We start from the raw sequence: 26,784 nt of genomic DNA, 5'->3' as shown, positions 1-26,784 counted from the left end.
TAAAATTATATATGTACATATATATATGTTTTTCAAGACAGGGTTTTTCCGTAGCTTTGGAGCCTTTTCTGGAATTAGCTCTTGTAGACTAGACTGGCTTCGAACTCACAGAGATCCGCCTGCCTCTGCCTCCCAAGTGCTGGGATTAAAGGCGTGCACCAGTGCACCACTACCGCTCAGCTATTTTTTTGTTTCACTGCCTGTGCATTGAGAACCCTGACTGGTCCATGTTAGGAAGGCCTATAATCTCCTTTACGAGTTAGTTCAGTTTTCCCCCTAAAGGGAAGCATGTTAGAATCCCACCTGAGCTATTGAAGGAAACAGGAATGTAAAGCAAAGGTCAACGAGCTCCACTGGAAGGTGCTGAAAGGACTGGGTGTGAAAGCCACCAAACCTCCCTGCTGCCCACTGGGGGTTGTACTGGAACAACCTCTGACTGACTTGGGGTTTAAGAATTGGAAACAATCCGTCCAACGGCACAGAGGAAAGAAAGTCTGTGGGGTCCTCAATAAACCCTTTGCTTGGAAAGAAAGCAGCACAGAGAGACAAACGGCTTGTGATGAGTCTCTCTCTGGACCTCATCATGCGAAGGTGAGGAAGTCTAACTGCAACTGGAAGGGAAGACGGCAGAGTGAGGGACTCCCCCGGCATCCTCTCCTCTCCCTCTGACGGCCTCCAACACAGGGGCACCCCCTTGGCAGCGTTCCCCATATGCTTATTGGACTACTGAGCAAATGACAGCAATGCCCATTTTAAAAATCCGATTCCTGGTCTTAGAGAAGATAGAGAATTGAGTGTGAATGTGAGCGCACAGAGAATGGGAAGCGGCTGCGGATTCAGCACATACAAATAGCAGAAACTGTACAACACCGAGGTTGTTGTGAGAATTCATTCAGCCAATCGCCTTTTAGATACCAGCCCATTAGGTTGTGATCTGAGGTACAGACAGGAAGCTCGCTTAGCCCCTTTTCCTTGCCCTTGGTTGGTGGTCAGAGTTCAGTCCGGGGCTCCCAGCACCCAGATTGTAGAGGAACACAGTGGCTCTCTTATTGTGGGTGATCCCCAATTAACATTTGTTATCCTTTATTACAGGCTCTTATGGACCTTCCTTTAATTATGCAGCATTCTGGCACCCAACAAGGGGATTGAACCCACAGCTCTGGGATTAAGAATCCCATGTTCTACCAACTGAGCTAGCCAGACATTACAAGCATATTAGGGGGTTCTCGTGGACTTTCTTTTAGTTACGCAACACTGAAACACTTGGAGCCCAGTTTGGATAGGAGATCCATTTTTCTGGATTGAGAGGAACTTTTAATATACACAACAGAGGAGAATTGCATAACACCCTCATTTGTGTTTTCTGAATACTGTGTTTAGTTCAGTTCAACAGACATTTATTTTTTTAAGCATTTCCTGTATAAGAAGCATTGCTAATACAAAAGCATATAATACATCCCTGCTGAGGTGGATCACGTGATATGTTCGTGTCTTTAGTCCACTCAGTTCATGACTTGAGTGTAGGGATCTAAACTAGACAAAAGATAGCACCCCCTAGTAATGATGGGGGAGAGTCTTCTGGCTTGTATTAATTTCATTGGTTAAATAAAGAGATTGCCTTGGCCCTTTAATAGGACTTAAAATTAGGTAGGCGGAGTAAACAGAACCGAATGCTGGGAGAAAGAAGCTGAGTCAAGGAGTCACCATGATTCTCCCACTCCAGACAGACGCAGGTTAAGATCATTCCTGGTAAGCCAGCTCATGGGCTACACAGATTATTAGAAATGGGTTAGGTCAATATGTAAGAGCTAGCCAATAAGAGGCTGGAACTAATGGGCCAGGCAGTGTTTAAAAGAATACAGTTTACATGTAATTATTTTGGGTATAAAGCTAGCTGTGCAGGCGGCCCGCAGGCGGGACACAGCCCCGCTGTTCCTATTTCAACATAGTAATGAAACCAAACAAACAAACCTCTCTGTGTTTGGAAAAGCTAAGGGGATGCCAGTGTTGCCTGTGGATTCCAGTCTTCCTGGAGGCAGGATTTTATGGCAGAGAAGTTCTTTTTTACCTCTATGGTCTGGGTTCAAATCAATCATGAGTTGTTGCCGGATAGTACCAGCTTGTGAAAGGGTATGCATAACCCTCCCAGGCTCTGCATTAGAGTCTTCTCGTTGGTAACATGTTTCCTCCTCAGTATAGCAGTGTTTGCACCAGAAACAATGATTCAGTGTTACAGATTATAGATTTCAAAACTGCTTCACCCAGACACAAGGATTTTGAGATGGTAGGTATGAAATGTCACTGTGCTGACAATGGCAGAAACTCCCTTAATATAAAAGACTTGGCTATGAGAGAAAAAAAATCCATGTGATAAGGTGTATTTTGAAAACTACACAAGACAAGGGGACCTTTTACTTCTGTGTCACCATTATGTTATCAAAGGGCTTCTTGGAAGAGAGAAGGCTCTTAGGCCTCATGAGGCCTGGGCATGAGGCCCAGTGTAACTTTCTAAGCCTAACTTGAGTTTGCTGAGGCCTAGTGTAACTTTCTGAGCCTAGCTCCAGTTTGGAGACCTGTCTCTGGTTACCCAACCTAGGCTGGCCTCTGCCCAGCCACAGCTGACATGGTGGAATATTATTGGCCCTTGTTCCTTGCTTTGCCTCAACCCATCCCAAGATTCTCCACCCCCATCACAACCCTATATGGCACAAGTCCCTGCTTGATGCCATTAAATGAGTTCTTGCTTTGACAAACTTCTGACACAATGGGTCTCTCTCCTCAGTGCCCAGAGGGGGAGGGCTGAGTTGTGACACTCACCATCCTGTTCAGCCCCAGGAAGAGTCCTGCAGGTCTGGCTCTGCCCCCTCTCCCAAGACTTTCTGCCAGAGAACCCAGCAGAAGGCCATTATGTGTTTGCTTCCTTGAGCTCTACTGAAGGCATATTCTCTATTCTTGTTGGAGATAGAGAATCATTTTTTTTATAGCACTTAATCACGTGTGATAACTGGTCTATTCAAAAAGCATTGATGATAATTAAAATAATACTAACATTGAAGTTCCCATAGTGATTGATTTTCTTCCAAGGGCTTTCCAACATATTTAGCATTTTATTGCACCCACAACCTTCTGAAGATGGGGACACACTGCATGAGGTTAAACAAGACATTTCAATAGCAGAGCTTTTCTGGAATATTCTGAAGGGGCTGTGCTTCCAAAATGTCATGTTACTGTGTGTTCACCTCAGGAGTTGCATGGTGATAGTGACTCACTGACATCTTAAATGGTGCTGTGTATTCTCTAAAGCCTAATACTGTCAACAGATTTCCCTGTTCTTGACAGCTTTTGAAAACTGGGAGCATGGGGGTCAGGGGAGAAGGAAAGGCAGAAGGGGAGGAGGGGGAAAAACTGGACCAGGGAGGCAAACATGAGGGAATGGAATAGTCAAGATGGGGGAAGAAGAGATGGAGAGCAAGGAAAGAGACTGTTGACTGAGGGAGCCATTCTGGGGAGAGCAAGAAACCTGGCACTAGAGAAATTCCCAGGAATCCACAAGAATGACCCCAGCTAAGACCCTAAGCAGTAGTGGAAAGGGTGCCTAAACTGGCCTTGTCCTGTAGTCAGACTGATGAATATCTTAAATGTCACCATAGAATCTTCATCCAGGAACTTATGGAAGCAGAGGCACAGAGCCACAGCCGGAGCACTGGGCTGAGTCCCAAAGTACAGTTTAAGAGTGGAGGAGTGAGAATCTGAGCTAAGAGGTCAAGACCATGATGGGGACATCCACAGAAAGAACTTACCTGAGCTAATGGGAGCTCACCAACTCCAGCCAGACAGGAAAGGAACCAGTATAGATACAAACTAGTCCCTCTGAATGTGGGTGACAGTTGTATGGCAGGGGCAGACTGTGGGGCCACTGGCAGTGGCACCAGGATTTACCCCTACTGATGGGACTGCCATTTTGTAACTCATCCTCTTTGAGGGATACCTTGCTCAGCCTAGATATAGTAGGGAGGGCCTTGGTCCTTCCTCAAAGCAATGTGCCTTATCCTCTCTGATGGGGGGTGGGAGGGAAGGTTTAGGGAATGGGAGAAGTGCAGGGAGTGGTAACTTGGATTGGTATGTAAAATGAAAAAAAAAGAGATTTTTTTAAAAATAAAACAAAAGTCTTACGATTAAAAAAAAAGAACCAAAGAAAATACATTTATATATCACATGACAGTGCTAAGTGTTTAGCAAATGTTTACAGAATAAAAAATAATAGCTGGCAAAATCAGATAAAAGAAATGGTTCCAAAGCATTTTTTTTGTTTTTGTACACAGAATGATCATCATTCCACTACAAATTTCAAAAAGAAAACAACAACAACAAAACCACAACAACACTGTAGGAAAAAAAATGGCTGATGCTAACACAAGTCAGGTATTACTAATGATGCTAAAACCTACTAAATAACAGATTCACTGAATATCCTAATGATTTTAAATTACTTTTCACAATATTGAAATTTTATTCTCCCAGTGATTTTGTATGAGACAAACCTTTTGTTTACTATTAGTAACATTTGGGTTCCACAGGGCAATATATATACACACTCCTTTTCCTTAACGTCCTCCTCCTATGGCTTCCTCTTGCCTCCCACCCCCTATCTTTCTCTTTCAGTTTTGCAATAAAGCCAAGGTTGTGGTTGAATTTGTTAATTTCCTATACCAACCTTCCAAATGCCAGATTACAGATGTGTAACACAAATCCTTAATCAATACTCACAATTTCTTCTCTCTCTCTCTCTCTCTCTCTCTCTCTCTCTCTCTCTCTCTCTCTCTCTGTGTGTGTGTGTGAGAGAGAGAGAGAGAGAGAGCGCTGGATGGCTTGGAATGTGTTTTGTAGTCCTGCTGGCTTCAATTTCTTCTCTCTCTCTCTCTCTCTCTCTCTCTCTCTCTCTCTCTCTCTCTCTGTGTGTGTGTGTGTGTGAGAGAGAGAGAGAGAGAGAGCGCTGGATGGCTTGGAATGTGTTTTGTAGTCCTGCTGGCTTCAAGCATACAGAGGTCTGATGGCCTTTGTACCACCATGCCTGACCCTAATACTCATAATGTATAATTTTGACTTTTAAATTCTTAAAGTTATCAATCAGATGGTTTTATTGTTGTTGTTTGTTTGTTTTGTTTTGTTTTTCCGAGACAGGGTTTTTCTGTAGCTTTGGAGACGGTCCTGGAACTCGAACTCACACAGATCCCTCTGCCTCTGCCTTCTGAGTGCTGGGATTAAAGGCCTGCACCCTCAGTGCCCAGCTCAGATTTTTTTTAAAGGGGATAGAAGAGTGAGATGTGGGGAAAGCACAAAGAAACGTGCTCCTAAAGATGGTGGCAATCCGGTGATCATTTCTTATTTGATGACAACAATAATTCTGATTTGACTCTCATGACATGAATAATAAGCTCTGCTACTAATCGAATAATCACAAAGAAAACCTGGGCAGAAGTGAAAAATTATAAGAAGGGTTGCTATTTTGAAGTTCACAAATATTTTTCTGATACTAATTTCAGTTGTGTTGTTTATTGAATATACACTAACAACTGGAATTATTCACAAATGCAGAAATGCAGCTGGTTCTCTGGAGAACACTCATCCATTGGCTGAAATTCTACATCCTCCTTGCTGTCACTGTCTGCATAAGGCCTGGCCTGAGAAACCATGCCCCTCTCCCCCTGTAATAAGACACTGGCTTTGCTGACTCAATAAATACAAACTGGCATTGCTTTTGAAGTTTGTCCCCTTATTGTTTTCCTAAATTCAACAGTATTCTAATTCAGGTTGAGTGCAGAACATCTAGCTGAGGTCCTGTCTTTGAAAGCGGTCCATCTACGAAGCCTTTGAGCAGAGGACAGACATTTCCTCCACTAAAGGTGGACGATAAACAGTGCAAGTCAGCAGCATCCTTCATGCGAAGCACAGCAGAATATAACTGCACTCCATTTGCATGCAGGGGGTGACTCTCTTAAGTGGTATTAAGGGATGAACTGGGGTGGATTAATTTCCAGTCTTTGATATTCATTAACTCCAGCTTCGGAAAAAAAAAATACAAGGAGATGACAGAATTACCCTTAGAGCTTCACCCGAGAGCAGCAGCTTTGCAATTTGGAGTTCATAGTGCCATGGTAATTGATCAAGCAGGGGCACATACCTTCAGCTAAAGGGACTTAACTACTATTGGTTCCTAACGATAGTGAGGATGGTATTTGACGTATGAAGTCAGCTTCACTTTGGAGGTGCTTAAGCAAACTAGTTACTATTATTTAATTTTTAGGCCACATATCAATAGCCAGCTCTCTTGGGTTTCAGTAATTGCTTGTCAAAGAGACTCTTAATTCAGTGGCTAAAAGCAACCGTGACCAAGGTAAAAGTGTCCATTTCATTTGAATTAAGCAGCAAATAATTAGACTTATCTGAATTTTTGTTCACAAATCACACAACCTGTCAAAGGCAGATTCTTGGTGGTGGTGGGGGGGGGGAAACCTGTGACAGCAAAATTCTTTCTATTAGAGGGAAGCACAGAAGTCATCACCCAGCTGCCTTAAATCTCCAGGGAGAGTAAACTATAGGATGAGAAAGGTGGGAGGTGGGGTGGGGGAGGGGTGCTTTCCTGGCAGTCATATCAGACATGATGTTAATTTACCTCTGGAGCCTCAAAGACTTCTGGGTCCATGTGCAGGATGGGAGGAAAGATAGCCACAAAGTCTCCCTTTCGTAGACAGTAGTTGCTGGTCTCTAAGCTGAAATTCATATCCTCTTCAACTTTTCGGACGATGGTGGAGTGTGAGCACAGCCGCAGAACCTCGAGGACCGTGCTGTCTGAAGGAAACAAACAACAGCTCTTTGTAACATGAGTGCTTCGAGAAGCTCGCAGTGCAGCCTGTTAGGACACATTACCAGCAACCTAGCCTCGTAGGGAAAATACTTCTCTTCACATTCATTGCAAGCTAAGAGGAAGTCAACGAGACTGTGGATGCTGAGAGTAAGGATCTGGTGGCTTTGCCCCGACATCGTTTGGGGGAGTTTCAGGCTGGAGAGAGCCCTGCTGTCTATGGACGGAGAAAAGAAAGACTGCTCTCCAGGAAGGGACTGATGTGTTTGGTGCACAAACAGGGTTACTCCTCCCGCCTCTAGAGAAGTGAGGTTTTTAAAGCCAGGTTCAGCTAGTTAACAGCACTTAGGCAGTTAGCAGTAATTGTAGTAGGTGCAGTTGAAGACAGTGTATCACTTAATTTCTCTATGCTAGCTGTAAATAAAATGAGTCAGCATTTGCTGGAAAATTTTTAAAGGAACACATTTTTTATCGGATTCGGAAGAAAACCACATTTTTCTCATCATCCAGGGAGAACAACATTCACCAGCATCTTATCCTGGAAGATTCCAGAAGCCGAATGTCCTTGCTATCCCAGTGGCCTTCACCTTTTGCTCCTAGCACGGCAGATTTTATGGCTAATTTCCGGCGATTTATCCTGGCAGTTTGAGGAGGAATTCCTTTGGGAATAATATGCATAATTTGCATAAATCATTCTGATAGCATGCATATCAGTGTGTAGCTCCTGTCCAGGGCTGCATCTCTCCCTTCATAATCAAAACTGACTATGTTTCCACCAGCGTGAATGGATCCTGGAATATAAAGCTTGATTCTTTCTAATCAGCAGTGTGAACGCGCTCCAAGGGGAGCTCCCCCCTTTCACATGATAATAAATGATTGTGTTTATGACTTGCAATTTAGAAACCTCACACACATACACATGTTTAGAGCCCGGTTTCTTGGTGCTGAGCACAGTGCTGCCATAGCCAGTCCCCAGTTATTTAGGTTATCGAAGGCAGACCCATTAGTGGAGGCTTGCATACAGAGAAACACAGAAATAAGCATTATTTTGTAAATAGGTAAACTGCAAACCTCTGAACAGCTCGCACAGGGACATGAAGGAGCTTTGGGTGCCTTCTCCCAGGAGGTTTTTCCTTAAGCATGCGTTTGTCTAAAGAAATGAGGCTGCGGTCAGTTTCGTGCGGGTAGTGGGGTGATTCAATTTGACGTATAGTGAGTTTGTGCATATTCTCTTAGACTGCCTTCGTTATTCTAATCAGGCAGAGTCAAATCGGTTTGCTGGTGATGGGGCTAGAAGAGAACTTTGGTTTGGGAGCATGGACTCTATTGTAGATAGCCACAAGGCACCTGACACGACAGATTTCAGCTGGCAAGACACCAACAACCAACATTTCTATGGTGAAAATCAAGGAATCACTTCCCAAGTCCCGCTGCTGGCCCTGTTGAACCAACAATAGCATAGCATCATTTTAACATGTGGTATGAAATAGTAGCTGACATATGTAGTAGTTCTGTTCACACAACAAGTCCAGTAGGGTTTGGAAAGAAGAAATATACAAAAGCAAAACAATGCTTGGGGTGGCCGCTGTGACAGGGTAGGCATTTAACAGTCCGAATAACATGCTCATATCTGATTGGCTGGTGTGCTCTTGGGAAGCATGGCAGCTTGTGCCCACTGCAGTATCACAAATGACAATTGGGCAAGCATATCTTATGCAGAAGTTAATCACAATAATGGAGCTCAAAGTGTGGCTCAGCAGTCAGATCGTAAGTGACAAATCTGTTTTACCTTCCAGTACCAGTTATGAGTGCAAGGCGAGGTTGGCTCTTGCTCTGAGCGATCATGCCGATGATCATTAGGTGACAGAAGTAATGAGTTGTGTTATTATCGCCAGTGGAGAGGGGAGCTTGCGGGGTCTGCAGTACAGAGCATCGAGACACAAAAGCCAGCCGCATTTCCAGCAGCCCCAGAATGAACCAGGGGCAGAGCTATACGTTGAGAATGACAATAGCACAGAGCACAAAAACGTGCAGCTTCTCCTTGTAGTTGAGCAGACACCAGGCAGTGCCACTGACAGACCAGCTGGGCCCTGGGAGGACTTCCATGCTACACCGGGAGGTACAGTAAATTATCCTGCACAGTAGAGCAACATCTGTTTCCGTGCTAGTGCCGAACAAACAAGGCAGTTTAAAACATACCAAGGGATAACCAAGCAACAACTGAGCATGACCCTCATTTTCCCCCCTTTCACACACGAGGTGCTAAACTTCATTGTGCAAGCATTCCATGAAAGAGAAGCCAGGTTTTCATTTGATAAGGTGTTGTCAGAGAGATTTTTACATAGTTCCAAAATGGAAAGAAAAAGCTTATAGTATTTTTATTCTTAGAATTGTCCCCCTTCTATCTTCATTTCTTTTATACTAAAGCTAGCACTTGGTTCTCAATTTGCTCTAGAATTAAAAAAAAAAGCCCAACTTTCCATACACTTATAAATATTCAGTCTTTAAACCTAATTTGCTATACTTAGTTCACATGCCTTCAAGCATTTGTCTTCCAATTCCCACTGAATAAATGCGTACTAATGAGAACTAGAGCAAGCTGCCGAGGCAAAGCTGGGTGACTGGGGTCTGGCCTGCCACCAGCTTGTGATAGGCGGGCAAATTGAGCTAAAATGAAAAGTCTTGTCAGCTAAAATTCAACATGGTAGCCAAACAGCAAGCTGTCAATCATCCATCCAAAACAAGGGACTATAGGTAATAAAAGGTCACTGTGACTCATTAGTGCACACTTGGCTTACATATGGAAGCTAATTTTAATTAAACATGATCTCTATCTGTAAATGTTTTATAAAACTTACTGTGCATAATGGACTGGTAATTTATGCAAACATTTAGCAGGTAATGGGACCCTCTAATTATTAGACTGTATTGTAGAAAAATGACTATCGAGAATGCAAATATTTGGGGGATGAATTTACACAGGCATTGCGAGATGCCAACAGTCATAGCTGTGGTTGAGAGAAGGCTTCTTGTAGAACTGCTAAGAACTGAGTTCCACTGACTGCAATCGACAAGACAATCGGGTCACAAAATTTTGACGATGAACTTAACAATTCCGACTCTGTGCTGCCTTGTTTACCTGGTTGGAAAAAAAAATGAGTTTCTTTTTTAAGATAGAAAATGAAAATGATTAAAAGTCCCTTCTAACTGGGCACGTGTTAAGCTGTGATGTTTTACACTCCAACTGGAGGAAAAAGACAAATGAAGGGAATTGCTGGGAGGAAAAGGCACATCCGCTTTGTCTTCAGAATAATTCACAAATGATTCCCACTTGCAGATTTCAAGTGCCAAAGCAGATCACGCTAATCAATAAAGCCCGGTGCAATGCAAACACAGAGAAGCACAGGCAGGTTTCCGCCTCATACTTAGGCCATGTCTGTATATGTGGAATGAATGTACTGTGACATGGCTGGACTGCTAATTTGGGTCATCTTAATGATTGGTGCAGGCTGGCGTGCCATCTGATTAGCCATGGCGATCAGTGGGTAGCAGCGATGGCAGGAGCGAAATGAGCAGCCAGCCCCACTATGGTCACTGGGGCTGAACACATGGATGCACTTAAAAAGAAAATGCCTGGGAAAAGGGAAGGGGAAGGGAACGGACATGAAGGTGTGGTGAAAGGCAGCTCGGCTCAGGACACCCATGCCTGGCTGTCTTTCTATAGCTGTTTTAGACAGATGCAAAAGTAAATGAGAAATTGGGATAATTAATATAGAATATGAAGAAAAATCATAAATTTCTGGATCAACAATTGTATATTTGAATAAGGCTAAAAATAAACCCGAATTGGTACAAATGCCCACCTTCACACTGCATTGCAGAAACAGGCTTCGGTTTCTGCTATTTATGCCTTCTGCTGTATATTTAGACACATGGAAGTTAAACATTCGTATGCTCAATAGAATTTTGTGAAGGTCTTACTCTGCTCAAAGTACTGGGGCATGGTGACCGGAGGAAGTAATGCAACATGTGATTTGACCTGCACTCATGCAACAAACTGAGAATTCAAAATTGAAAATTACATGGAAGCAAGAGGCTCCAAAGTGAGGACTTAAAATTGTTTCCTTACTTATTTCCCCCCTCTCTCTTTCTCTACAGGGTGTGTGTGTGTGTGTGTGTGTGTGTGTGTGTGGTGTGGGTGTGGTGTGCACAAATGACCAAATGTACAAATGTGTGAAGGTCCACCTCATGGAACCCAGGGATGGAACTCAAGTTGTCAGGGTTGATGGCAGGTGCCTTTATCAACAGAGCCCACTCACGGGCTCTCACCCCACTACTTTAGACATTGAATACTTTACTTCCTAAATTGATAAAGACTGTGAGCTTTGTCTGGCAACACGGATGCTTTGTGGAACAGCTCCATCAGTTTAAATCAGCACATGCATTATCTATCAGTTAATTGTTAGGAAAACTCTTGACTTAGCTTCTCGATTTTGCAGTTTTCTTTCTTTTCTTTTTTTTTTTTTTGAGTTATGGGGTGGGGAACGCAGAGACTTGTGCTTGCTAGGCAAGTGCTCAGCCCCTGAGCTACATCCACAGTTCAATCAAAGTTCACATGGATTACTAACAAGTATTATGTGCACGTGTGTACGTGCGTGTGCGTGTGTGTGTGTATGTGTGTGTGTGTGTTGCTGGGGATTGAGTGAAAGGCCTTGCACATGCTGGGTAACTTCTCTACTATTGAACTACAACTTGTCATTTTACCCTCCTTCCCTCCATCTTTCTTTTCCTCCTTCCCTTCCTCTCTCCCTCCCTTCATTCCTTCTTTTCTTCATTCTATTTCTCTGACAGAGTCTGGCTTTCTAGTCTAGGCAGGCCTTGAAGTCATGATCCTTCTTTCTTGCCTCTCAGATTCTGGGATTAGAGCGCATAACTCATGCTTTACTGACAGACATAGTTTCTTAACATATAACACTAATGATAGTTTACTGAAAGCGTATTTTGGAGGAAAGGTGTTTTTTTCACACTGAAATCAAGTTTTCTTTCCTTTAATTTCAATTTTTATAAAAATTCAGGCAGAAAATCTACTCCTTCTAACCTTTAACAACCCCTTAAATACACATATACATATTTTATCATTTTCTTTTGGTGTAGGGGTTGTGCTGGGTAAAAACTCCAGGTCCTTGTCCATGCTAGGCAAGCACTCTACCATTGTGCTATACCCCAGGCTGTTGTAATCATTTTGTACTCTATGTCGGAGATGATATGACATCAGCCTTTTGACATGCCTGGTAAATTCTGAGCGTTTACCACAGTCTACCAGAACTACGAGCTCTGCTTGAGTTGGGAAGCAGATAGGGACTTTCATTTCCTGTACCTCTCAGACCCCGTACTTCTCTCAGTGTTTCTCTTGTGGAAGCAGATGAGGAGAGACGTTTTGAAATAACCACATATTCCTTTGAAGCTTTCTTACATGGCAGGGATTTCCAGCTTCTTCGGCTGTTAGATTCACCCAGGATTAGTTAAAAAGATAACGTCTCCATCCCAGATCAATGAGATCAGAACCACAACACTAACTAAAACCTTGATGAGGGGTGCTGAACCTTGACCACAGATTAGAATCACTTGGGGGAGATTTTAAAGCCATCAACCCTCACTCCAAAATAATAAAAGCAGACTCTCTGGGGATAGGCCCAGGGCTGGGTGTTTTTACAGTTCTCCAGATGATTCCAAAGGAAAATCAAGTTGATAGTGTTGTGGCTGGAAATGAGTTTTCTAAGACCCTCATCCTATTCTTTGCAGGTTTATTTTTAACACTACTGTGATGAATTTACTTTAATTTCCATCAACATTACCTTCCAATCAGCTTGTGTTTCCGTCCTACATTCCTTTCCTGAACCACTTAGCTTTGTATTAAAACACAAAACTAATAAATATTGAAGACAGTGTTTTTCATTGATGTTCCCATAATATTACCCATAAAGCCTAACTCCTGTCTGCTTCTACTGTGGTCTGCTTCTGGAATACCTCTTTCTTGGGTTAGGATTTCCCTCCAGGAGACGAGAGATAGAGTGCAGTCAGGAAGCATTTGCCTAGCATACACAGAGACCCTGGGTTCAATCCCCAACATGGCAGAAAAGAGAAAATAAAAATTACTAACATGAAGTGAAATTCATTCCTTTTGTGTTTCTTCATGAGAATATTTTGGTAAAATTCACAATTCCCTAATTATCTAAGTTTCTAATTTTTCAGCTACACGATTATTTTATAATATTTATCTCTGTACTTATATTTGACTGATACATATCATATAAAAATAGTGGTCATTTCTCTAACAATTTTGCCTGAGGTGACAGTGATTACCACTAGGTATTAAAGTCAATAGCCTCACATCACTTTTTCTTCATTTAATATTGTTTAGATTAATGGTTTGTATTTGATTTTCTTTCTGGAACTTTCTACTCAGTAATCAAAAAAATAAGAAGAAAGTTAAAATACAAAAAGCAGTAACATAATGTCTGGCATTTATTGAAATAAATGTTAACAGTTTTAAGGTAGAAACTTACGCTGGTGTAATCCTGTGTACCATCATCAACAAAAGATTATTATTCTAATATCTTTCCCTGAAGTTAAAAACTTTTGTCAGTGTCAAGACTTGGTTTACCTGTACCAGTTGACAAACACACTGTGGTAGCTGGCTTGGATATATATATCTCCAGTGATGGTCATAAAATACCAGTGAAAATTTTGTCTCTCATTCTGAGAATACCCCCATTTGTAAAAAGAACAAGATGCACCACAAGCCACAGTCCCCCAGTGCACCTTGGTGAAAATCAGGCGAAGCAGCTATAAAATACTTTGAAATACTTAAAAACCGATAAGCTTAACATAGACTTATTATTATTTTGTTACAGGACCTTTGATTTCCCAACTGGTTTAGTCTCTGGCTAGGGAGGCAGGTAGCCTCACTGCAGATCTTCACTTCCCCTTCAGTTCTCCCAAACCAATTCCCCAGTCTCATCCCCAGCTCTGTAGCAGAAACCTGCAGCAGCCTCCCTCCTCACACCCCAGTCTCTAGTGAATTACAGAGTTCTGTCTGTCCAAACTTCCTTTCCATTACTCCTTCCTTTATACCTGCAAGCACCTCCAACAGACATTGCCTGGGAATGCACAGGCCACCCCCACCAGGAATGCAGGTAGGATAACAGCAGATCTTTACATGACCCCCTATTCCTCCAAGTCTAATCTCCCAGTCCCATCCCCAATTCTGCAGCAGACCTTCTGCTGTGGCCTCTCCTCGTTATCTGTACCCATGCCCAGGGGCTAAGCGGATCCTGGTAAAACACCCCACTTTCCTCTGACCTGTGGACCCATTCCTAAGTGTTAGCACTCAATACCTAGAAACACATTTTACCTGGACCCATAGTGACCACACCAATCAGGACCCCAGAAGGATTTTCTACCAGGCAACAGAAAACCGCCAAACCCTCCTAAGAACCAGAGAGGGCAAGAGAAATAAAGGGACAAATCACCCATGCAACAAAGACAAGACCAGGCAGCAGCACCTAGAATTACAATCTTTCCAATCCCACATGCCTAGATGCCAGTGTGACAACACAACTGACAACAGCCAGGACGATATGTCTTCACTGCAGCCCAGCAACCCTTGACACCAGGCTCTGAGTATTGCAACATAGCTGAAATACAAAAAAAGACCCTACAATAGCGCTTATGAATATGATAGAGGTCCTCAAAGATGAAATTAATAAATCCCTTAAAGAAATCTATGAAAACACAGACAGTGGAAGGAAGAGAATAAAAAAGTTCAAGACCTGAAAGTGGAAACAGAACCAAGAATAAAACCCAAACTGGAAGAAATCTGGAAATAAAAAATTTGGAAACTCTAAGGGTAAGCTCAGAGGTAAGCACCACCAAAGAATACAAGAGATGAAAGAGAGAATCTTGGGAATTGAAGACACAACAGTAGGAAGGGATACCTCAGAAAAAAGGAAAGTTAAATAAATAAAAAAAAAAATCTCCTGGCAAAAAAAAATATCCAAGAGCCGAGCAGTGGTGGCTCATGCATTTAATTCCAGCACTCAGGAGGTAGAGGCAGGCGGATCTCTGTGAGTTCGAGTTTGAGGCCAGCCTGGTCTACAAGACTAGTTCCAGGACTGGCTCCCAAGCTATATAAAAACTCTTCTCAAAACAAAAAACAAAACAAAAACAAACAAACAAACAAAAAACAAACTAAAAAACAAAACAAAAATCTGAGACACTATTAAAAGACAAAAATCTTAAAAAGACAGGAATAAGGAAGAAACCAAAATTAAAGGCACAGAAAACATTTTGACAAAATCATAAAATCATACAAGAAAATTTCCCTATCAAAGTACAAGAAGCATAGAGAACAACAAATAGACTAGACCAGAAAAGCTCTCCTTGGCACTTTAGAGTGAAAACTCTGAACACAGAGAACAAAGAAAGAATGTTAAAAGTTGCAAGGAAAAGAATAAAATATAAAGGCTGACCTCTTAGAATTATACCTAACTTCTCAATAAAGATTCTAAAAGCCAGAAGAGCCTGGACAGATGTGCTAGAGAAACTAAGAGACCACAGATGCCATGCCAGACTACTATACCTAGCAAAATTTTCAATCACCATAGATGGAGATAATAAGACATTGCATGATTTAAAAAAAACAACTTTAAACAATATCTATCTATTAACCAAGCACTGTAGAAGGTGCTAGAAGAAAAAAAATCAACCTAAAACACAAAGATTAAACATTCCCAGATCAGTAAAAATCAAGAGAGGAAACACACACACACACACACACACACACACCATAACAACAAAATAACAGGAATTAACAAAGACTGCTTACTGATATCTCTCAATATCAATGGTTTCAATTCCCCAATTTAAAAAAAATGCATACTAACAGAATGGATGTGAATACAAGATCAATCTTTTGTTGCATCCAAGAAACAAGTCTCAACATCAAGGATAGGGAAAATGATATTACAAGCCAATGTAGCTAAGAAGCAAGATGCTGTAACTTTTTTATATCTGATAAAATAGACTTCAAACCAAAACTAATCAGAAGAGATAGGAAAAGGCAATGAATACTCATCAAAAGAAAAATCCTGCAAAAGTACATTTCAATTCTTAACATCCATCCCCCAAACACAAGGGTACAAAAGTTTATAAAAGAAACACAACTATAGCTTAAATCACATACTGACCCTGACACATTGATAGAGGAAGAATTCAATACCGCATTCTCACCAATGGACAGAAGATAATCCAAATGAAAACTAACTAGAGAAATGTTGGGTCTACATACACCACAAAATTAATGGAACTAAACAGACGTTCACAGAATATTTTACCTGAATAAAAAAAAAAACATACTTTCTCTCAGCACCTCATGGATCTGTCTTCAAACTGACCACAAAGCAAGTCCCAACAGCTACAAGAAAATTGAAATGAAAATCTGTATCCTATCTGACCACCATGGATTAAAGGATTAATATTCTTGAATTCAGGATATCAATAACAATATAAAAACAGAAAACCAATACAACTCACTACTGAGTGGGAAATGGGTCAAGATAGAACTAAAGAAAGAAATTAAAGACATTCTAAAATTGAATAAAAATGAGTACACAATATACCCAAACTTTTGGGACACAATAAAGGCATTTATCAGAAATAAGCTAATTGCATTAAGTATCTACTTAAAAACAACAACAACAACAACAACAACAACAGCAACAAAGATGGGGAGATCCCATACTAGTAGCTTAACAGCACACCTGTAAAGCTCCAAAAGAAAAAAGAAAAAAAAAATCATACCCAAAAGGAATAGACAACAAGAAAAAAAAAATCAAACTCAGGGATGAACTCAATAAAATAGCAATAAACAAACCAACAATACAACAAATCAATGAAACAAAGAGTTGGTTCTTTGAGGAAACCAATAAGATCACCAAAACTTTATCCAAATAAATCAAAAGGAGGAGAGAGAATTCCAAATAAACAAAATTATAAGTGAAAAGGGAGACTTAACAACAGACACTGAAGAAATCCAGAGACTCATAAAGACACACTTTAAAATTTCATACTCCACAAAATTGGAATATCTAAAAGAAATGAATACTTTTTCCAGTACACATTACTTACCAAAGTTAAATAAATATCAAATAAGCAAGTGAAACAGACCTTTAACCCCTATTGATACAGAAGCAGTCATTAAAAGTCTCCCAACCAAAAAAAGAAAACAGCAACAAAAACAAAAATCCCAGAGTCAAATGGTTTTAGTGTAGAATTCTACCAGACTTTCTAAGAAGAGATAATGCTAATACTTCTTAAATTATTGCACAAAAGAGAAACAGAATCATCATTGCCCAATTAATTTTAGGAGGGCAACAGTTACCTAATACATCACATAAAGACCCCCAAAAGAGAGAAATTTACATACCGATTTCCTTTTTAAAATTGCTACAGAAACCCTCAATAAAACACAAACTGAATCCGAGAACACATACACAAGATCATGCACCATGAACAAGGAGACTTCATCCAAGAGATGCAGGGATGGTCCATAACATGTATATAGATAAGCATAATTCATCATATGAACAAACTGAAAGAAAAAAAACCTAAGTGACCATGTCATTATATGCAAGAAAGCATTTGACAAAATCCAACACCCTTTTAAGATAAAAGACCTGGGGAAGACTTAGGGATATAAAAGATAGGTGATTTACAACAAGCTCATAGCCAGCATCCACTTAAAAGGAGACACATGATCAAACATTTCCACTAAAATCAGGAGGAAATCAAGGTTGTCCACTCACTCCATACCAACCCAACAATAGTACTTAAAGTGTTAGCTAAAGCAGAAAGACAACTGAAGGAGGTCATGAGGAAAGGAAGATGTCCAGGTATGTATAAGTAACACTAAAAATCCCACCAGGAACTCCTACAGCAAATAAACACAACATAGCAGCAGGATACAAGACAAACTCAAAACAAACAAGCAGCAGCAAACTGTAGCCCTCCTATATGCAAATAAAAAACAGATCTTAAAAGAAATAAAGAAAACAACACTTTTCATATTAGACCCAAATAAAATGTCTTGGGATAACTCTAACCAAGCAAGTGAAAGAATAGTATGACAAAAACTTAAAACATTGAAGAAAGAACTGAAGATATCAGAAAGAAGTGCCTGTGGATTATAGTAGGATCACCACAGTAAAACCAGCCACTTTAACAAAAGCAATCTACAGATTCAAATCGATCCCCACCAATATTCCAACACAATTCTTCACAGGACTTTAAAGGACAATATCCAAATTTCATATGGAAAAGACCAGAACTATCTTGGTTTTTAAAATCATCCCTGAAAAGCAAAAGAACTTCTAAAGGCATCACTATTCCTGATTTCAAGCTCTATTACAGAGCTATAGTAACGAAAACTGCATGCCTTTGGCATAAAATCAGACACACTAATCAACAGAAATTGAAACACAGAACAGACATAAATCTACATACATATGGACACCTGACTTTTGATAAAGAAGCCAAATATACCCAGTGGAAAAAATAAACTGTCTTCAACAAACAGTTCTGGTCTAATTGGAAATTTTCATGTAGAATAATACAAATAAATAGATCCATATGGATTTACCCTGCTCAAAACTTAAGTCAGATTGGATTGAAGACATCAACATAAAACCAGACACACTGAACCTGACAGAAGAAAAAAAAATGGGAAATAGATTTGACACCTTGACACTGGCTAAACAGAACACTGATAGTGAGGGCATTAACATTAACAATGAATAAATGGAACCTCATAAAACTGAAAAGCTTCTGTAAGGTGAAGGACACCATCAATAGGACAAATTGGCACCTTATAGAATGGAAAAAGATTTTCATCAACTCCATATCAAAAGGATATAAGGAATAATATATATATATATACCACAAGAAACTAGACATCAACAAACCAAACATTCAAACTAAAAAAAAAAAACAAAAAACAATGAGGGGTACATATCTAAACAGAGAGTTCTTAACAGAGGATTCTCAAATGGTTAGAGATTCTCAAAAGCACTTAAAGGATTGTTAAACATGCTTATCCATCAGAGAAATGAAAATCAAAACTACTTTAAAATTCAATCTTATATCTGTCAGAATGGCTAAGATCAATAACACAACTGAGAGCTAATGCTGTTGAGAATGTAGAGCAAGGGGAACACCCCTCCATTGTTGGTGAGAATGCTACTATGGAAATAAATATGGTGATTCCTCAGAAAATTGGGGTTTGATCAACTTAAGATCCAGCTATACTACTATTGGGCATGTACCTAAAAGATGCCCCATCCTACCACAAGGCCACTTGCTCAACTATATTAGTAGTATTTTTATTCATAATTGCAAGAAATTGGAGCCTGAAGGAATCTATATGCCCCTCAACCAAATAATAGATACTAAAAATGTAGTATATTTACATAATAAAGCATTACTCAGGTGTTAGAAAAAATATATCATAAAATTTGCAAGAAATGAATGGAACTAGAAAAAAATTACCCTGAGATAGGCAACTCAGACCAAGAAAGACAAACATCTGCATATGTATGCGCTTATAAGTGTATATTAGCTGTTAAGTAAAGGAAAATCAAGTTAATCTACAGATCCAGAGAAGTTAGATAAAGAGGAGAGGTCTGGGGAGTATGTGCAGATCTCCCTGGGAAGGAGAGAGAACATATTTTGCGGGTGGACTGGAGGCGGGTAGGAATGGGAACAGGAGGAATCAGGTCAGGGAGGGAGGTATTGAAGGAAAGAGTACTTGGAGGGACTACTGGAATAGCCGAACATTTAGAGGGTGATGTGGAAAGCTAGTGCAGTGGAAAGTTCTTGGCATATATGAGGGTGACCCTACTTAGGACTCCTAGCAATGGGGAATATTTAACCTGAACTCTCAGTGGTGGAACTGGGGCATCAACTCAGCCACAAAACCCAAGACCGACAACCTGTCCTGCCTACAAGAAGCGCTGGAAGAATGGTCACTCAGCGCTTGTGGGAGTGGCCAACAATGACTAGTCTAACTTGAGACTCAAGCCAGGGGAAAGAGTCCATGCCAACAATATGTAAGTAGCCAGGAACTGGAAGTTGGATGACTCAAGAGACCTCAGGTAGAATCAAACACGATTGACTAGATAGATAGATAGATAGATAGATAGATAGATAGATAGATAGATAGAATCAATGAAATACTTCTTAATGATATTCTGCTATGCTCATAGGTTGGTGCCTAGCGCAGTCATCATCAGAGAGGCTTCCTCAAGTAACTGATGAGAGCAGATGCAGAGACCAACAACCAAAGATTAGGCAGAGCTCAGGGAACCCTGCAGAAAAGGGGGAAGGATTGTAGGAGCCAGGAGGGTCAAGGACAGCAAGAGAACACCATGCACAGAATCAGCTAAGCAGGGCTTATAGGGGCTCACAGAGACTGAAGCGACCATTATGGAGCTTATATGGGTCTGAGCTATGCCTTCTGCATATGTGCTGTGGTTATTCAGCTTGCGATTTTTGTTGGATGCCTAACACTGGGCGTGCGGGTATTTTGGACTCTTTTGCCTGCTTGTTGGACACTTTTCCTCCTACTGGGTTGCCTCCTTCAGCCTTGATATGAGAGTTTGTGCTATGATCTGTTCAGTTGATATCCCTGGTAGGCCTGCTCTTTTATGAAGAGAAAAAAAGGGGCAGTGTGGATCTGGGAGAGCTTGGAAGTGAGACAAGGATCTGGGAGGAGCAGAGAGAGGGGAAACTGTGGTTGGGTTATATTGTATGAGAGAGGAAAAGAGAAAAAGAAATCAACAACCATAAAAACAACAAAATGTAGCAATAAAGTGATTCTTCATGACATTCTGCTGTATTCATAATAGTTTGTTGCTCAGCCATCACTAGGGAATCATCCTCCTGCAGTAAGATGAAACAAACAAAAAAACAAAAAAAAAAACCTACAGAAATCCACAGCCTGGCATTATGCAGAGAACACTCAGTCCCAACTGGAACGACTCTATTAACTTCCTCCCCTTAGGGGTCAAGGAAACCCAGAGAACAGGAGGCAGAAAGAATTTAAAGGCAGAGAATTTAAAGATAGAGGATAACCAGAAACCCAGGGCCTCTAAGTCAGCAAGACTGACACAAATATGAACTCACAAAGACTAGAGGCAGCATGCCCAAGGCCTGAATAGGTCTGGACAAGGTCCTCTGTGTACACATTATACTTTCCAAATATTTTATGGGATTCCTGAGTGTGGGAATGAGTGGGTCCTTGTTCCTTGTGCCTTCTCTTGTGCTCTTTACCTTCTGTTCTTCTTCATTCATTTGTATTTTGTTTTAGTCCAATGTGGTAGTCTTCATTTTATCTTATTTTATTATTATTTCTTAGAAACTTCGTTGTTTTCTAAGGAGAAACAGAGAGTGGGTCCACATGGGAGGGGAGGAGGGAAGGAACTGGAAGGATTGAGGGAGGGGAAACCATAATCATGATATATTATGTGAGAAAAAAAATCTATTTTCAATAAAAGGAAAGTAACGATCAAGGTGAAAATAAATAAATATTAATGATTGATGGAGGTGGGTCTTGTATCTTATCTGTTGCTTTCATTGGTTAACTAATAAAGAAAACTGCTTGGCCCTGATAGGACAGAAAAATTAGGTAGGCAGAGTAGACTGAACAGAATTCTGGGAGAAAGAAGCCGAGTCAGAGAGTCGCCATGATTCTCCCACTCCAGACAGCTGCAGGTTAAGATCTCCCCCCCCCGGTAAGCCACCTCGTGGGCTACACAGATTATTAAAAATGGGTTAGATCAATATGTAAGAGCTAGCCAATAAGAGGCTGGAACTAATGGGCCAGACAGTGTTCAAAAGAATACAGTCTCCATGTAATTATTTCGGGGCATAAGCTAGCCATGCGGGTGGCTGGGTGCCGGGGATACAGCCCCTCCGCTCCTAAACTACAACTTGTAATGCGGTGTTTAGTTGATATCCGGATGCCTGCTCTTTTCTGAAGGGAAGGCAAGGAAGAGAGGATCTGGGGGAGAAATGAGGTTTTAGGTAACTGGGAGGAGTGGAGGGAGGGAGAACTTCGGTCAGAATGTAATGTGTGAAAATAATAATAATAATAAAGATTTTGTTGTTTCTGTTCATTGGTTGAGCATGGGAGAGCTGCAAGTTTGTGGGAGCTCCTAAGTCTAGTTGTGGACTTACACAGACCTAAGTTACAACTTCAAATCTTAGCTCTTCTGGTCAAATAAATCCAAGCAATTCTTTCTTAACGTGGCACTTTAAAAATACAATCTTTTATTTCAAGGACAAACTGCTACTATAAATAAAGAGTTGATGAATTTCGAGTAAACTGTCAAAAGTAATAATCATGTGCAGAATACAAACATAGTCTTTGGGGTTCATTTGCATTATTTCCTGATCATCCCATTCTTAAAATGAAGGGATAATTACCTGGATATATGGAAAATGCAACCTAAATCTCCATAGAAACCAATCAACTTAGAAAACACTACTCATCCAAGTATAGGCAACTATCCATAATCTACATAAATTTTGGGTATTAGTTCCCTAAGAATTCTGCAATAAAAAGAAAAGAATGTTAGCATTTTGATAATGATGGGAGTATTTTCTTCCTCCAAACAAGAAATCTCTTTGATAATTCAGACTACATGTGACAAACTTTCATAATGGACTGCAGTAAAAATCACAGTGGCTGCTGCTTCCCTTCTATGGCTCTCGGCCAGGCCAGGGGGATCCATCCTGGTAACACTTGTGTCTGTCTCTCTTATTAGCACCAAGAAGCAGTTAACTGTGATCAAGACTATTAGGACCTAATAGCTCAGAATTTTCCAAAAGAGCGAGAGGGGAAATATTTGATGCATGAAAACTTGAGGCCAACACAGACTAATTAGTCTTATTAAGTCAAATAACCAAGGAAATAGAAAACATATAAACAATGCATTTTCCCGAAATGCATTTTGAAACTAAAAGTACTATATCGTCAAGAATGTCATAAGGTGAGGCATGAATACAGAGGGAATTAGCTTTAGAAAGAAGAGTTCCCTACATCATGGGAACAAGCAGCCTGCTCAAACTCAGGAAATGGAAATACAATTGCTGCTGCAGATCAAGGCTTCATGGCAGGGGTAAGGCTGACTGAGGAAAAGTAAAAGAAAAAAGGGGGGAGGGAGAAGAAGAAAGCAAAACACCAGCTCCTATGGGCCTCAGATAGACTTGAAATAATGTTTACTTTTATTTAACAAATCAGTAGTATTTTTTAAAAAATACTGAAGTCTAAAGGAAGCTGTCTACAGCTGTTTTGTTTTTTCCTAATTCCCTGCCTTCCTCATACCCCTCCCTCCATTTAGCCCTCCTTTCTTTCCACTCTTTCTTTGCTTCACTCCTTATATTTCTGTGTTTAAATCCTTAACCTACAATGAACGGATTTCCACTTAAGAACCATATACTCCAAACCTGACAAAACACCGTGACCTGCACCTGAAAATGCAGACACCATTTTAAGGAGGAAGAAGCACTTTTTGCACGCACACTGCCCCCCTGAAATATTTTCCTGTTTAGCCATGGAATCCTTTTCTTGTCGAGACAGTGCAGCAGTGTTTGGGAAGCATCAGCAGGCCAACAGATGCTTGGAATCAAATGACTTAATAGGCATACACATTTTCCCCCAAATAATTGCAAAGCTTTGCTTTAGCCCTTTTCATACCTTGCATAGTTAATTAGCTAGGACTTAATGTTTACATGCAACGAGAGTATCTACGGCTATAAACTACATAATTTATAATTGATGTAAATGGGTGTTATTATGTCAATTAGGCAGCTGTGTCCTCCACCTCTTGGTAAACAGCTATGAGTGATAAACTGAGTTTGCAGAGAGCTACCTTCTTCTCTTCATAACAGATAAAAATAAATTACCCAGGCAGACCAAGCTGTCCAATTGTTCTCTGGTGAAGTGGATGGAAAGTCCAGGCCCTTTCTTTTGACCTGTTGACTGCACGAAGCTGTCAATTTCGTCACGCAGCGCTTCCACAGCTTCTGGGTGCCGAAGAAGATAATACACTGCCCAGTACACAGCTGGAATGGTGTTTGCCATAGAGGCCCAGAGAAAGCCAAGATGATGGGCTGGGAGAAAAGAAGTGAAAAGGAAGATTAATAGCGTTTATTACACTGATTAGATTTGCAGTGTGCTAATTAAAAGATGTTAGGACACAGACCCAGCCAAGGATCAGTGCATGCTAATGAGAACCAATAGGCTTCTGAAGTCTCATTTTCTGCTTAATGAGAAGAGTTTAAAATGTAATGTGTGTTGGGGGGGCAGGAAGGTGGGGATGAGATAAGGGGAGTAAACGCCGCTTAGTTATACTCTTTCTCATTATCGTCATTAAGTATCTTGTTTTACCACCTCAGCAAAAAAAAAAAAAAATCAATTATCACAGAGGGTTGTTTCAGAGTAAAACATTTTATCACTAGCCAATTAGAAAGAGCATAAAAATTTTCAAGGTCGCCATTTTTCCTTTTATCTCAAAGGTCTCCTGTAAATTATTTTATTTTAGTGAGTAATCATTTAGAACTTTCTTACCTCCTATTTCTAAGTCTTCACGCCCATAGTGTTTTTCCAGAAGCTCTTTCCTTTCCTGAACAACTTCTGAGCATCCATGCATCTGATCTAGTTTTTCTGACATGAGGCATCTTATAAGTTTCTCCTGCATAGATTTCACATGTCTTAGAAGCTGAATGGGTATATCGGATATTAAGTATGGAAATGTGTCATCGAATTTTAGAAAGTCATCTCTTAACTCACTGATAATTTTCTTCCTGTTACCAGTAAGAAGTTTTCCATATATAGTCGTAAATGTGGTCTCAAATACCAGTGAGCTAATGAATGGAAACAGTCTTGATGTATTCCACTCTGTGGTTTTTAGTAGTTGGGGCTCAATGATTTCTTTTAGTTGTTGGATTAGGCTTTCTAGGAGACTGTCCAAAGCTTTGCCTTGTAGAAACAGGTAGCTTCTGTGAATGTCTTCATTTAGGTCATCATCAGTTTTCAGCTTCTTGATGGAGAAGGCTTTCAATGATAACTGTCTGCTGAACTCCTGAAAGCTGAATTGCTTGGGGTTTTTCCTTATGAGATGGTATTGGAAGGGGTTCAGAACAAACGTTATATACTTCCCTAAAAAAAAGAATATAGTTTATTTGATAGCAAGGCAAAACACATATCTTCAGTCTGAAAATATTTAAATCAAAATTAGAGACTTTATTAAGAAGTTAACAGTTTTATCGCACAAATTTAACAGGAATCCATTCCACTCAAATGCCCACTCTGCTTTGAAAATGAAGGATGCTGTGAAAAAAAAGCTCTCAAAGTTTGAAGGTAAAGAAGTTCTAAACTTCACCACTCACTATGGCCTGTCCCTCAAAATGGGCACAAATTTTGGAGTGTTCCTGGCCGAACCCCTGCATTGAGCAGCTGAGAGCCGGGACAGCTCAGGCAGCGCAGCTTGCTTGCCCTCACTCAGCTCTGGCTTCTCACTGCAGTACTGCTTCATGGTTTCTTCTGGTTAGAGTGAGTGCGAGCAATAGCAACAGTGAGTACTTTTCTTCCTAAAATCACAAGTTACGTTAGGGCAACCCTTCAGTGGTCATGTTCAGCTATTAGTGTGTGTACTCCATTCGCTCTGTGTCTGTCTGTCTGTCTGTCTGCATCCCCACACGGTGTGTGTGTGTGTGTCTGTGTGTGTGTGTGTGTGTTCATAGTTTTTTTAGTTGAAAAACTTCCTCTCGTAATTTATGGTAATTCCAAATGTATTGCAAAACTTGACCAATTTGGTACAAATTATTTTAGATAAAAATTTGGAAACATTGTAAATGAAATCCTAGAGATGGTATAAATGTTTTTATTAGGCAATTTAAAAAATATAACAAGTGTTAAATGCAGTTTAACACTTATGACGCAATTCATTTTCCTTACAGTGATTTTTATCCACTCCATTTTCCCCTGATTCATTAAACAGAGCAGGACAAGATAGAAGCTAGGTAGTCCAGACCTAGCTGTTCATCCTGGTCAGATACTAGCACCGCCTTCTGCAAAGTAAGTCGAGTTTTGTTTTCATTAGTTCTTTGTTTTGCCTCAAAAACAGCAGAAAGGACCCCATTAAATTTGGGCACTTTCAATAACTTGTTTTACCATGATAACTTAACTAAAATTGCCAGCATCTGCCTGGCAAAAAAAATGAGAATGCGGGAGTCAGTTTTCTCATTTTCCAAAAGAGACAATTTTAGGCAAAGCTGTGTATTTTCACAGGTGATGATTCATGCATTCTTTGTCTCAAATGAATGGGTTTTCTTAAACATTAATAGGATTTTTTAAAAGCAGTATCTGAAATTCATAGCGTGTATGCACTAAGTTTAGTTTGCAAATCACAATCTTTGGAAAATATTTTGAACTTTTTTTAAAACCAAATTTCTACTTTCATCTAAATCCAAAAAGAATTTTTAAACAATGTATCGCCCAGACACTATCAGTCATTACAGCTTGGCTTTTGAAGTAGGGACAAGATAAATACCAAATTTCTGCTCTGTCCACAAGTCATGAGAAACAGACACGTTCTTATTACTTCTATTTCTATCTTTCTTTTCACTTTCTCTCCTCACTCTTGCTCCCCTTTTATTTTCTCCCTCCCTCTTTACCTTGCCTCTAAAAGAAGATAAAAGCAGGCTCATTTCAAATAAAAGTATAAATGCGGAAGGTGAAATAACTGGTTCAAGTCAGCAAACACATTTAATATATTATAAAAATTGATTGACTGTGGGTGTGT

General features: G+C 40.3%; 1 protein-coding gene across 1 annotated transcript in view; it reads right to left on the bottom strand.

The window, feature by feature from the left end:
* LOC101986976 (25-hydroxycholesterol 7-alpha-hydroxylase) overlaps positions 1 to 26,784 on the bottom strand; it is a 170,168-nt gene that overhangs the window by 8,172 nt on the left and 135,212 nt on the right. The window contains exons 3-5 of the mRNA XM_026786728.1: positions 24,549 to 25,139; positions 23,885 to 24,091; positions 6,674 to 6,849 (exon numbers count right to left, since the gene is read on the bottom strand). Of these exons, the coding sequence (XP_026642529.1) occupies positions 6,674 to 6,849; positions 23,885 to 24,091; positions 24,549 to 25,139 (974 nt within the window). The remainder of the gene's footprint in view (positions 1 to 6,673; positions 6,850 to 23,884; positions 24,092 to 24,548; positions 25,140 to 26,784) is intronic.

This window comes from Microtus ochrogaster, linkage group LG5 (genome assembly GCF_000317375.1).
Source record: "Microtus ochrogaster isolate Prairie Vole_2 linkage group LG5, MicOch1.0, whole genome shotgun sequence".
NCBI classification, from domain to species: domain Eukaryota; kingdom Metazoa; phylum Chordata; class Mammalia; order Rodentia; family Cricetidae; genus Microtus; species Microtus ochrogaster.
This window is presented reverse-complemented; position numbering and strand designations above follow the sequence as displayed.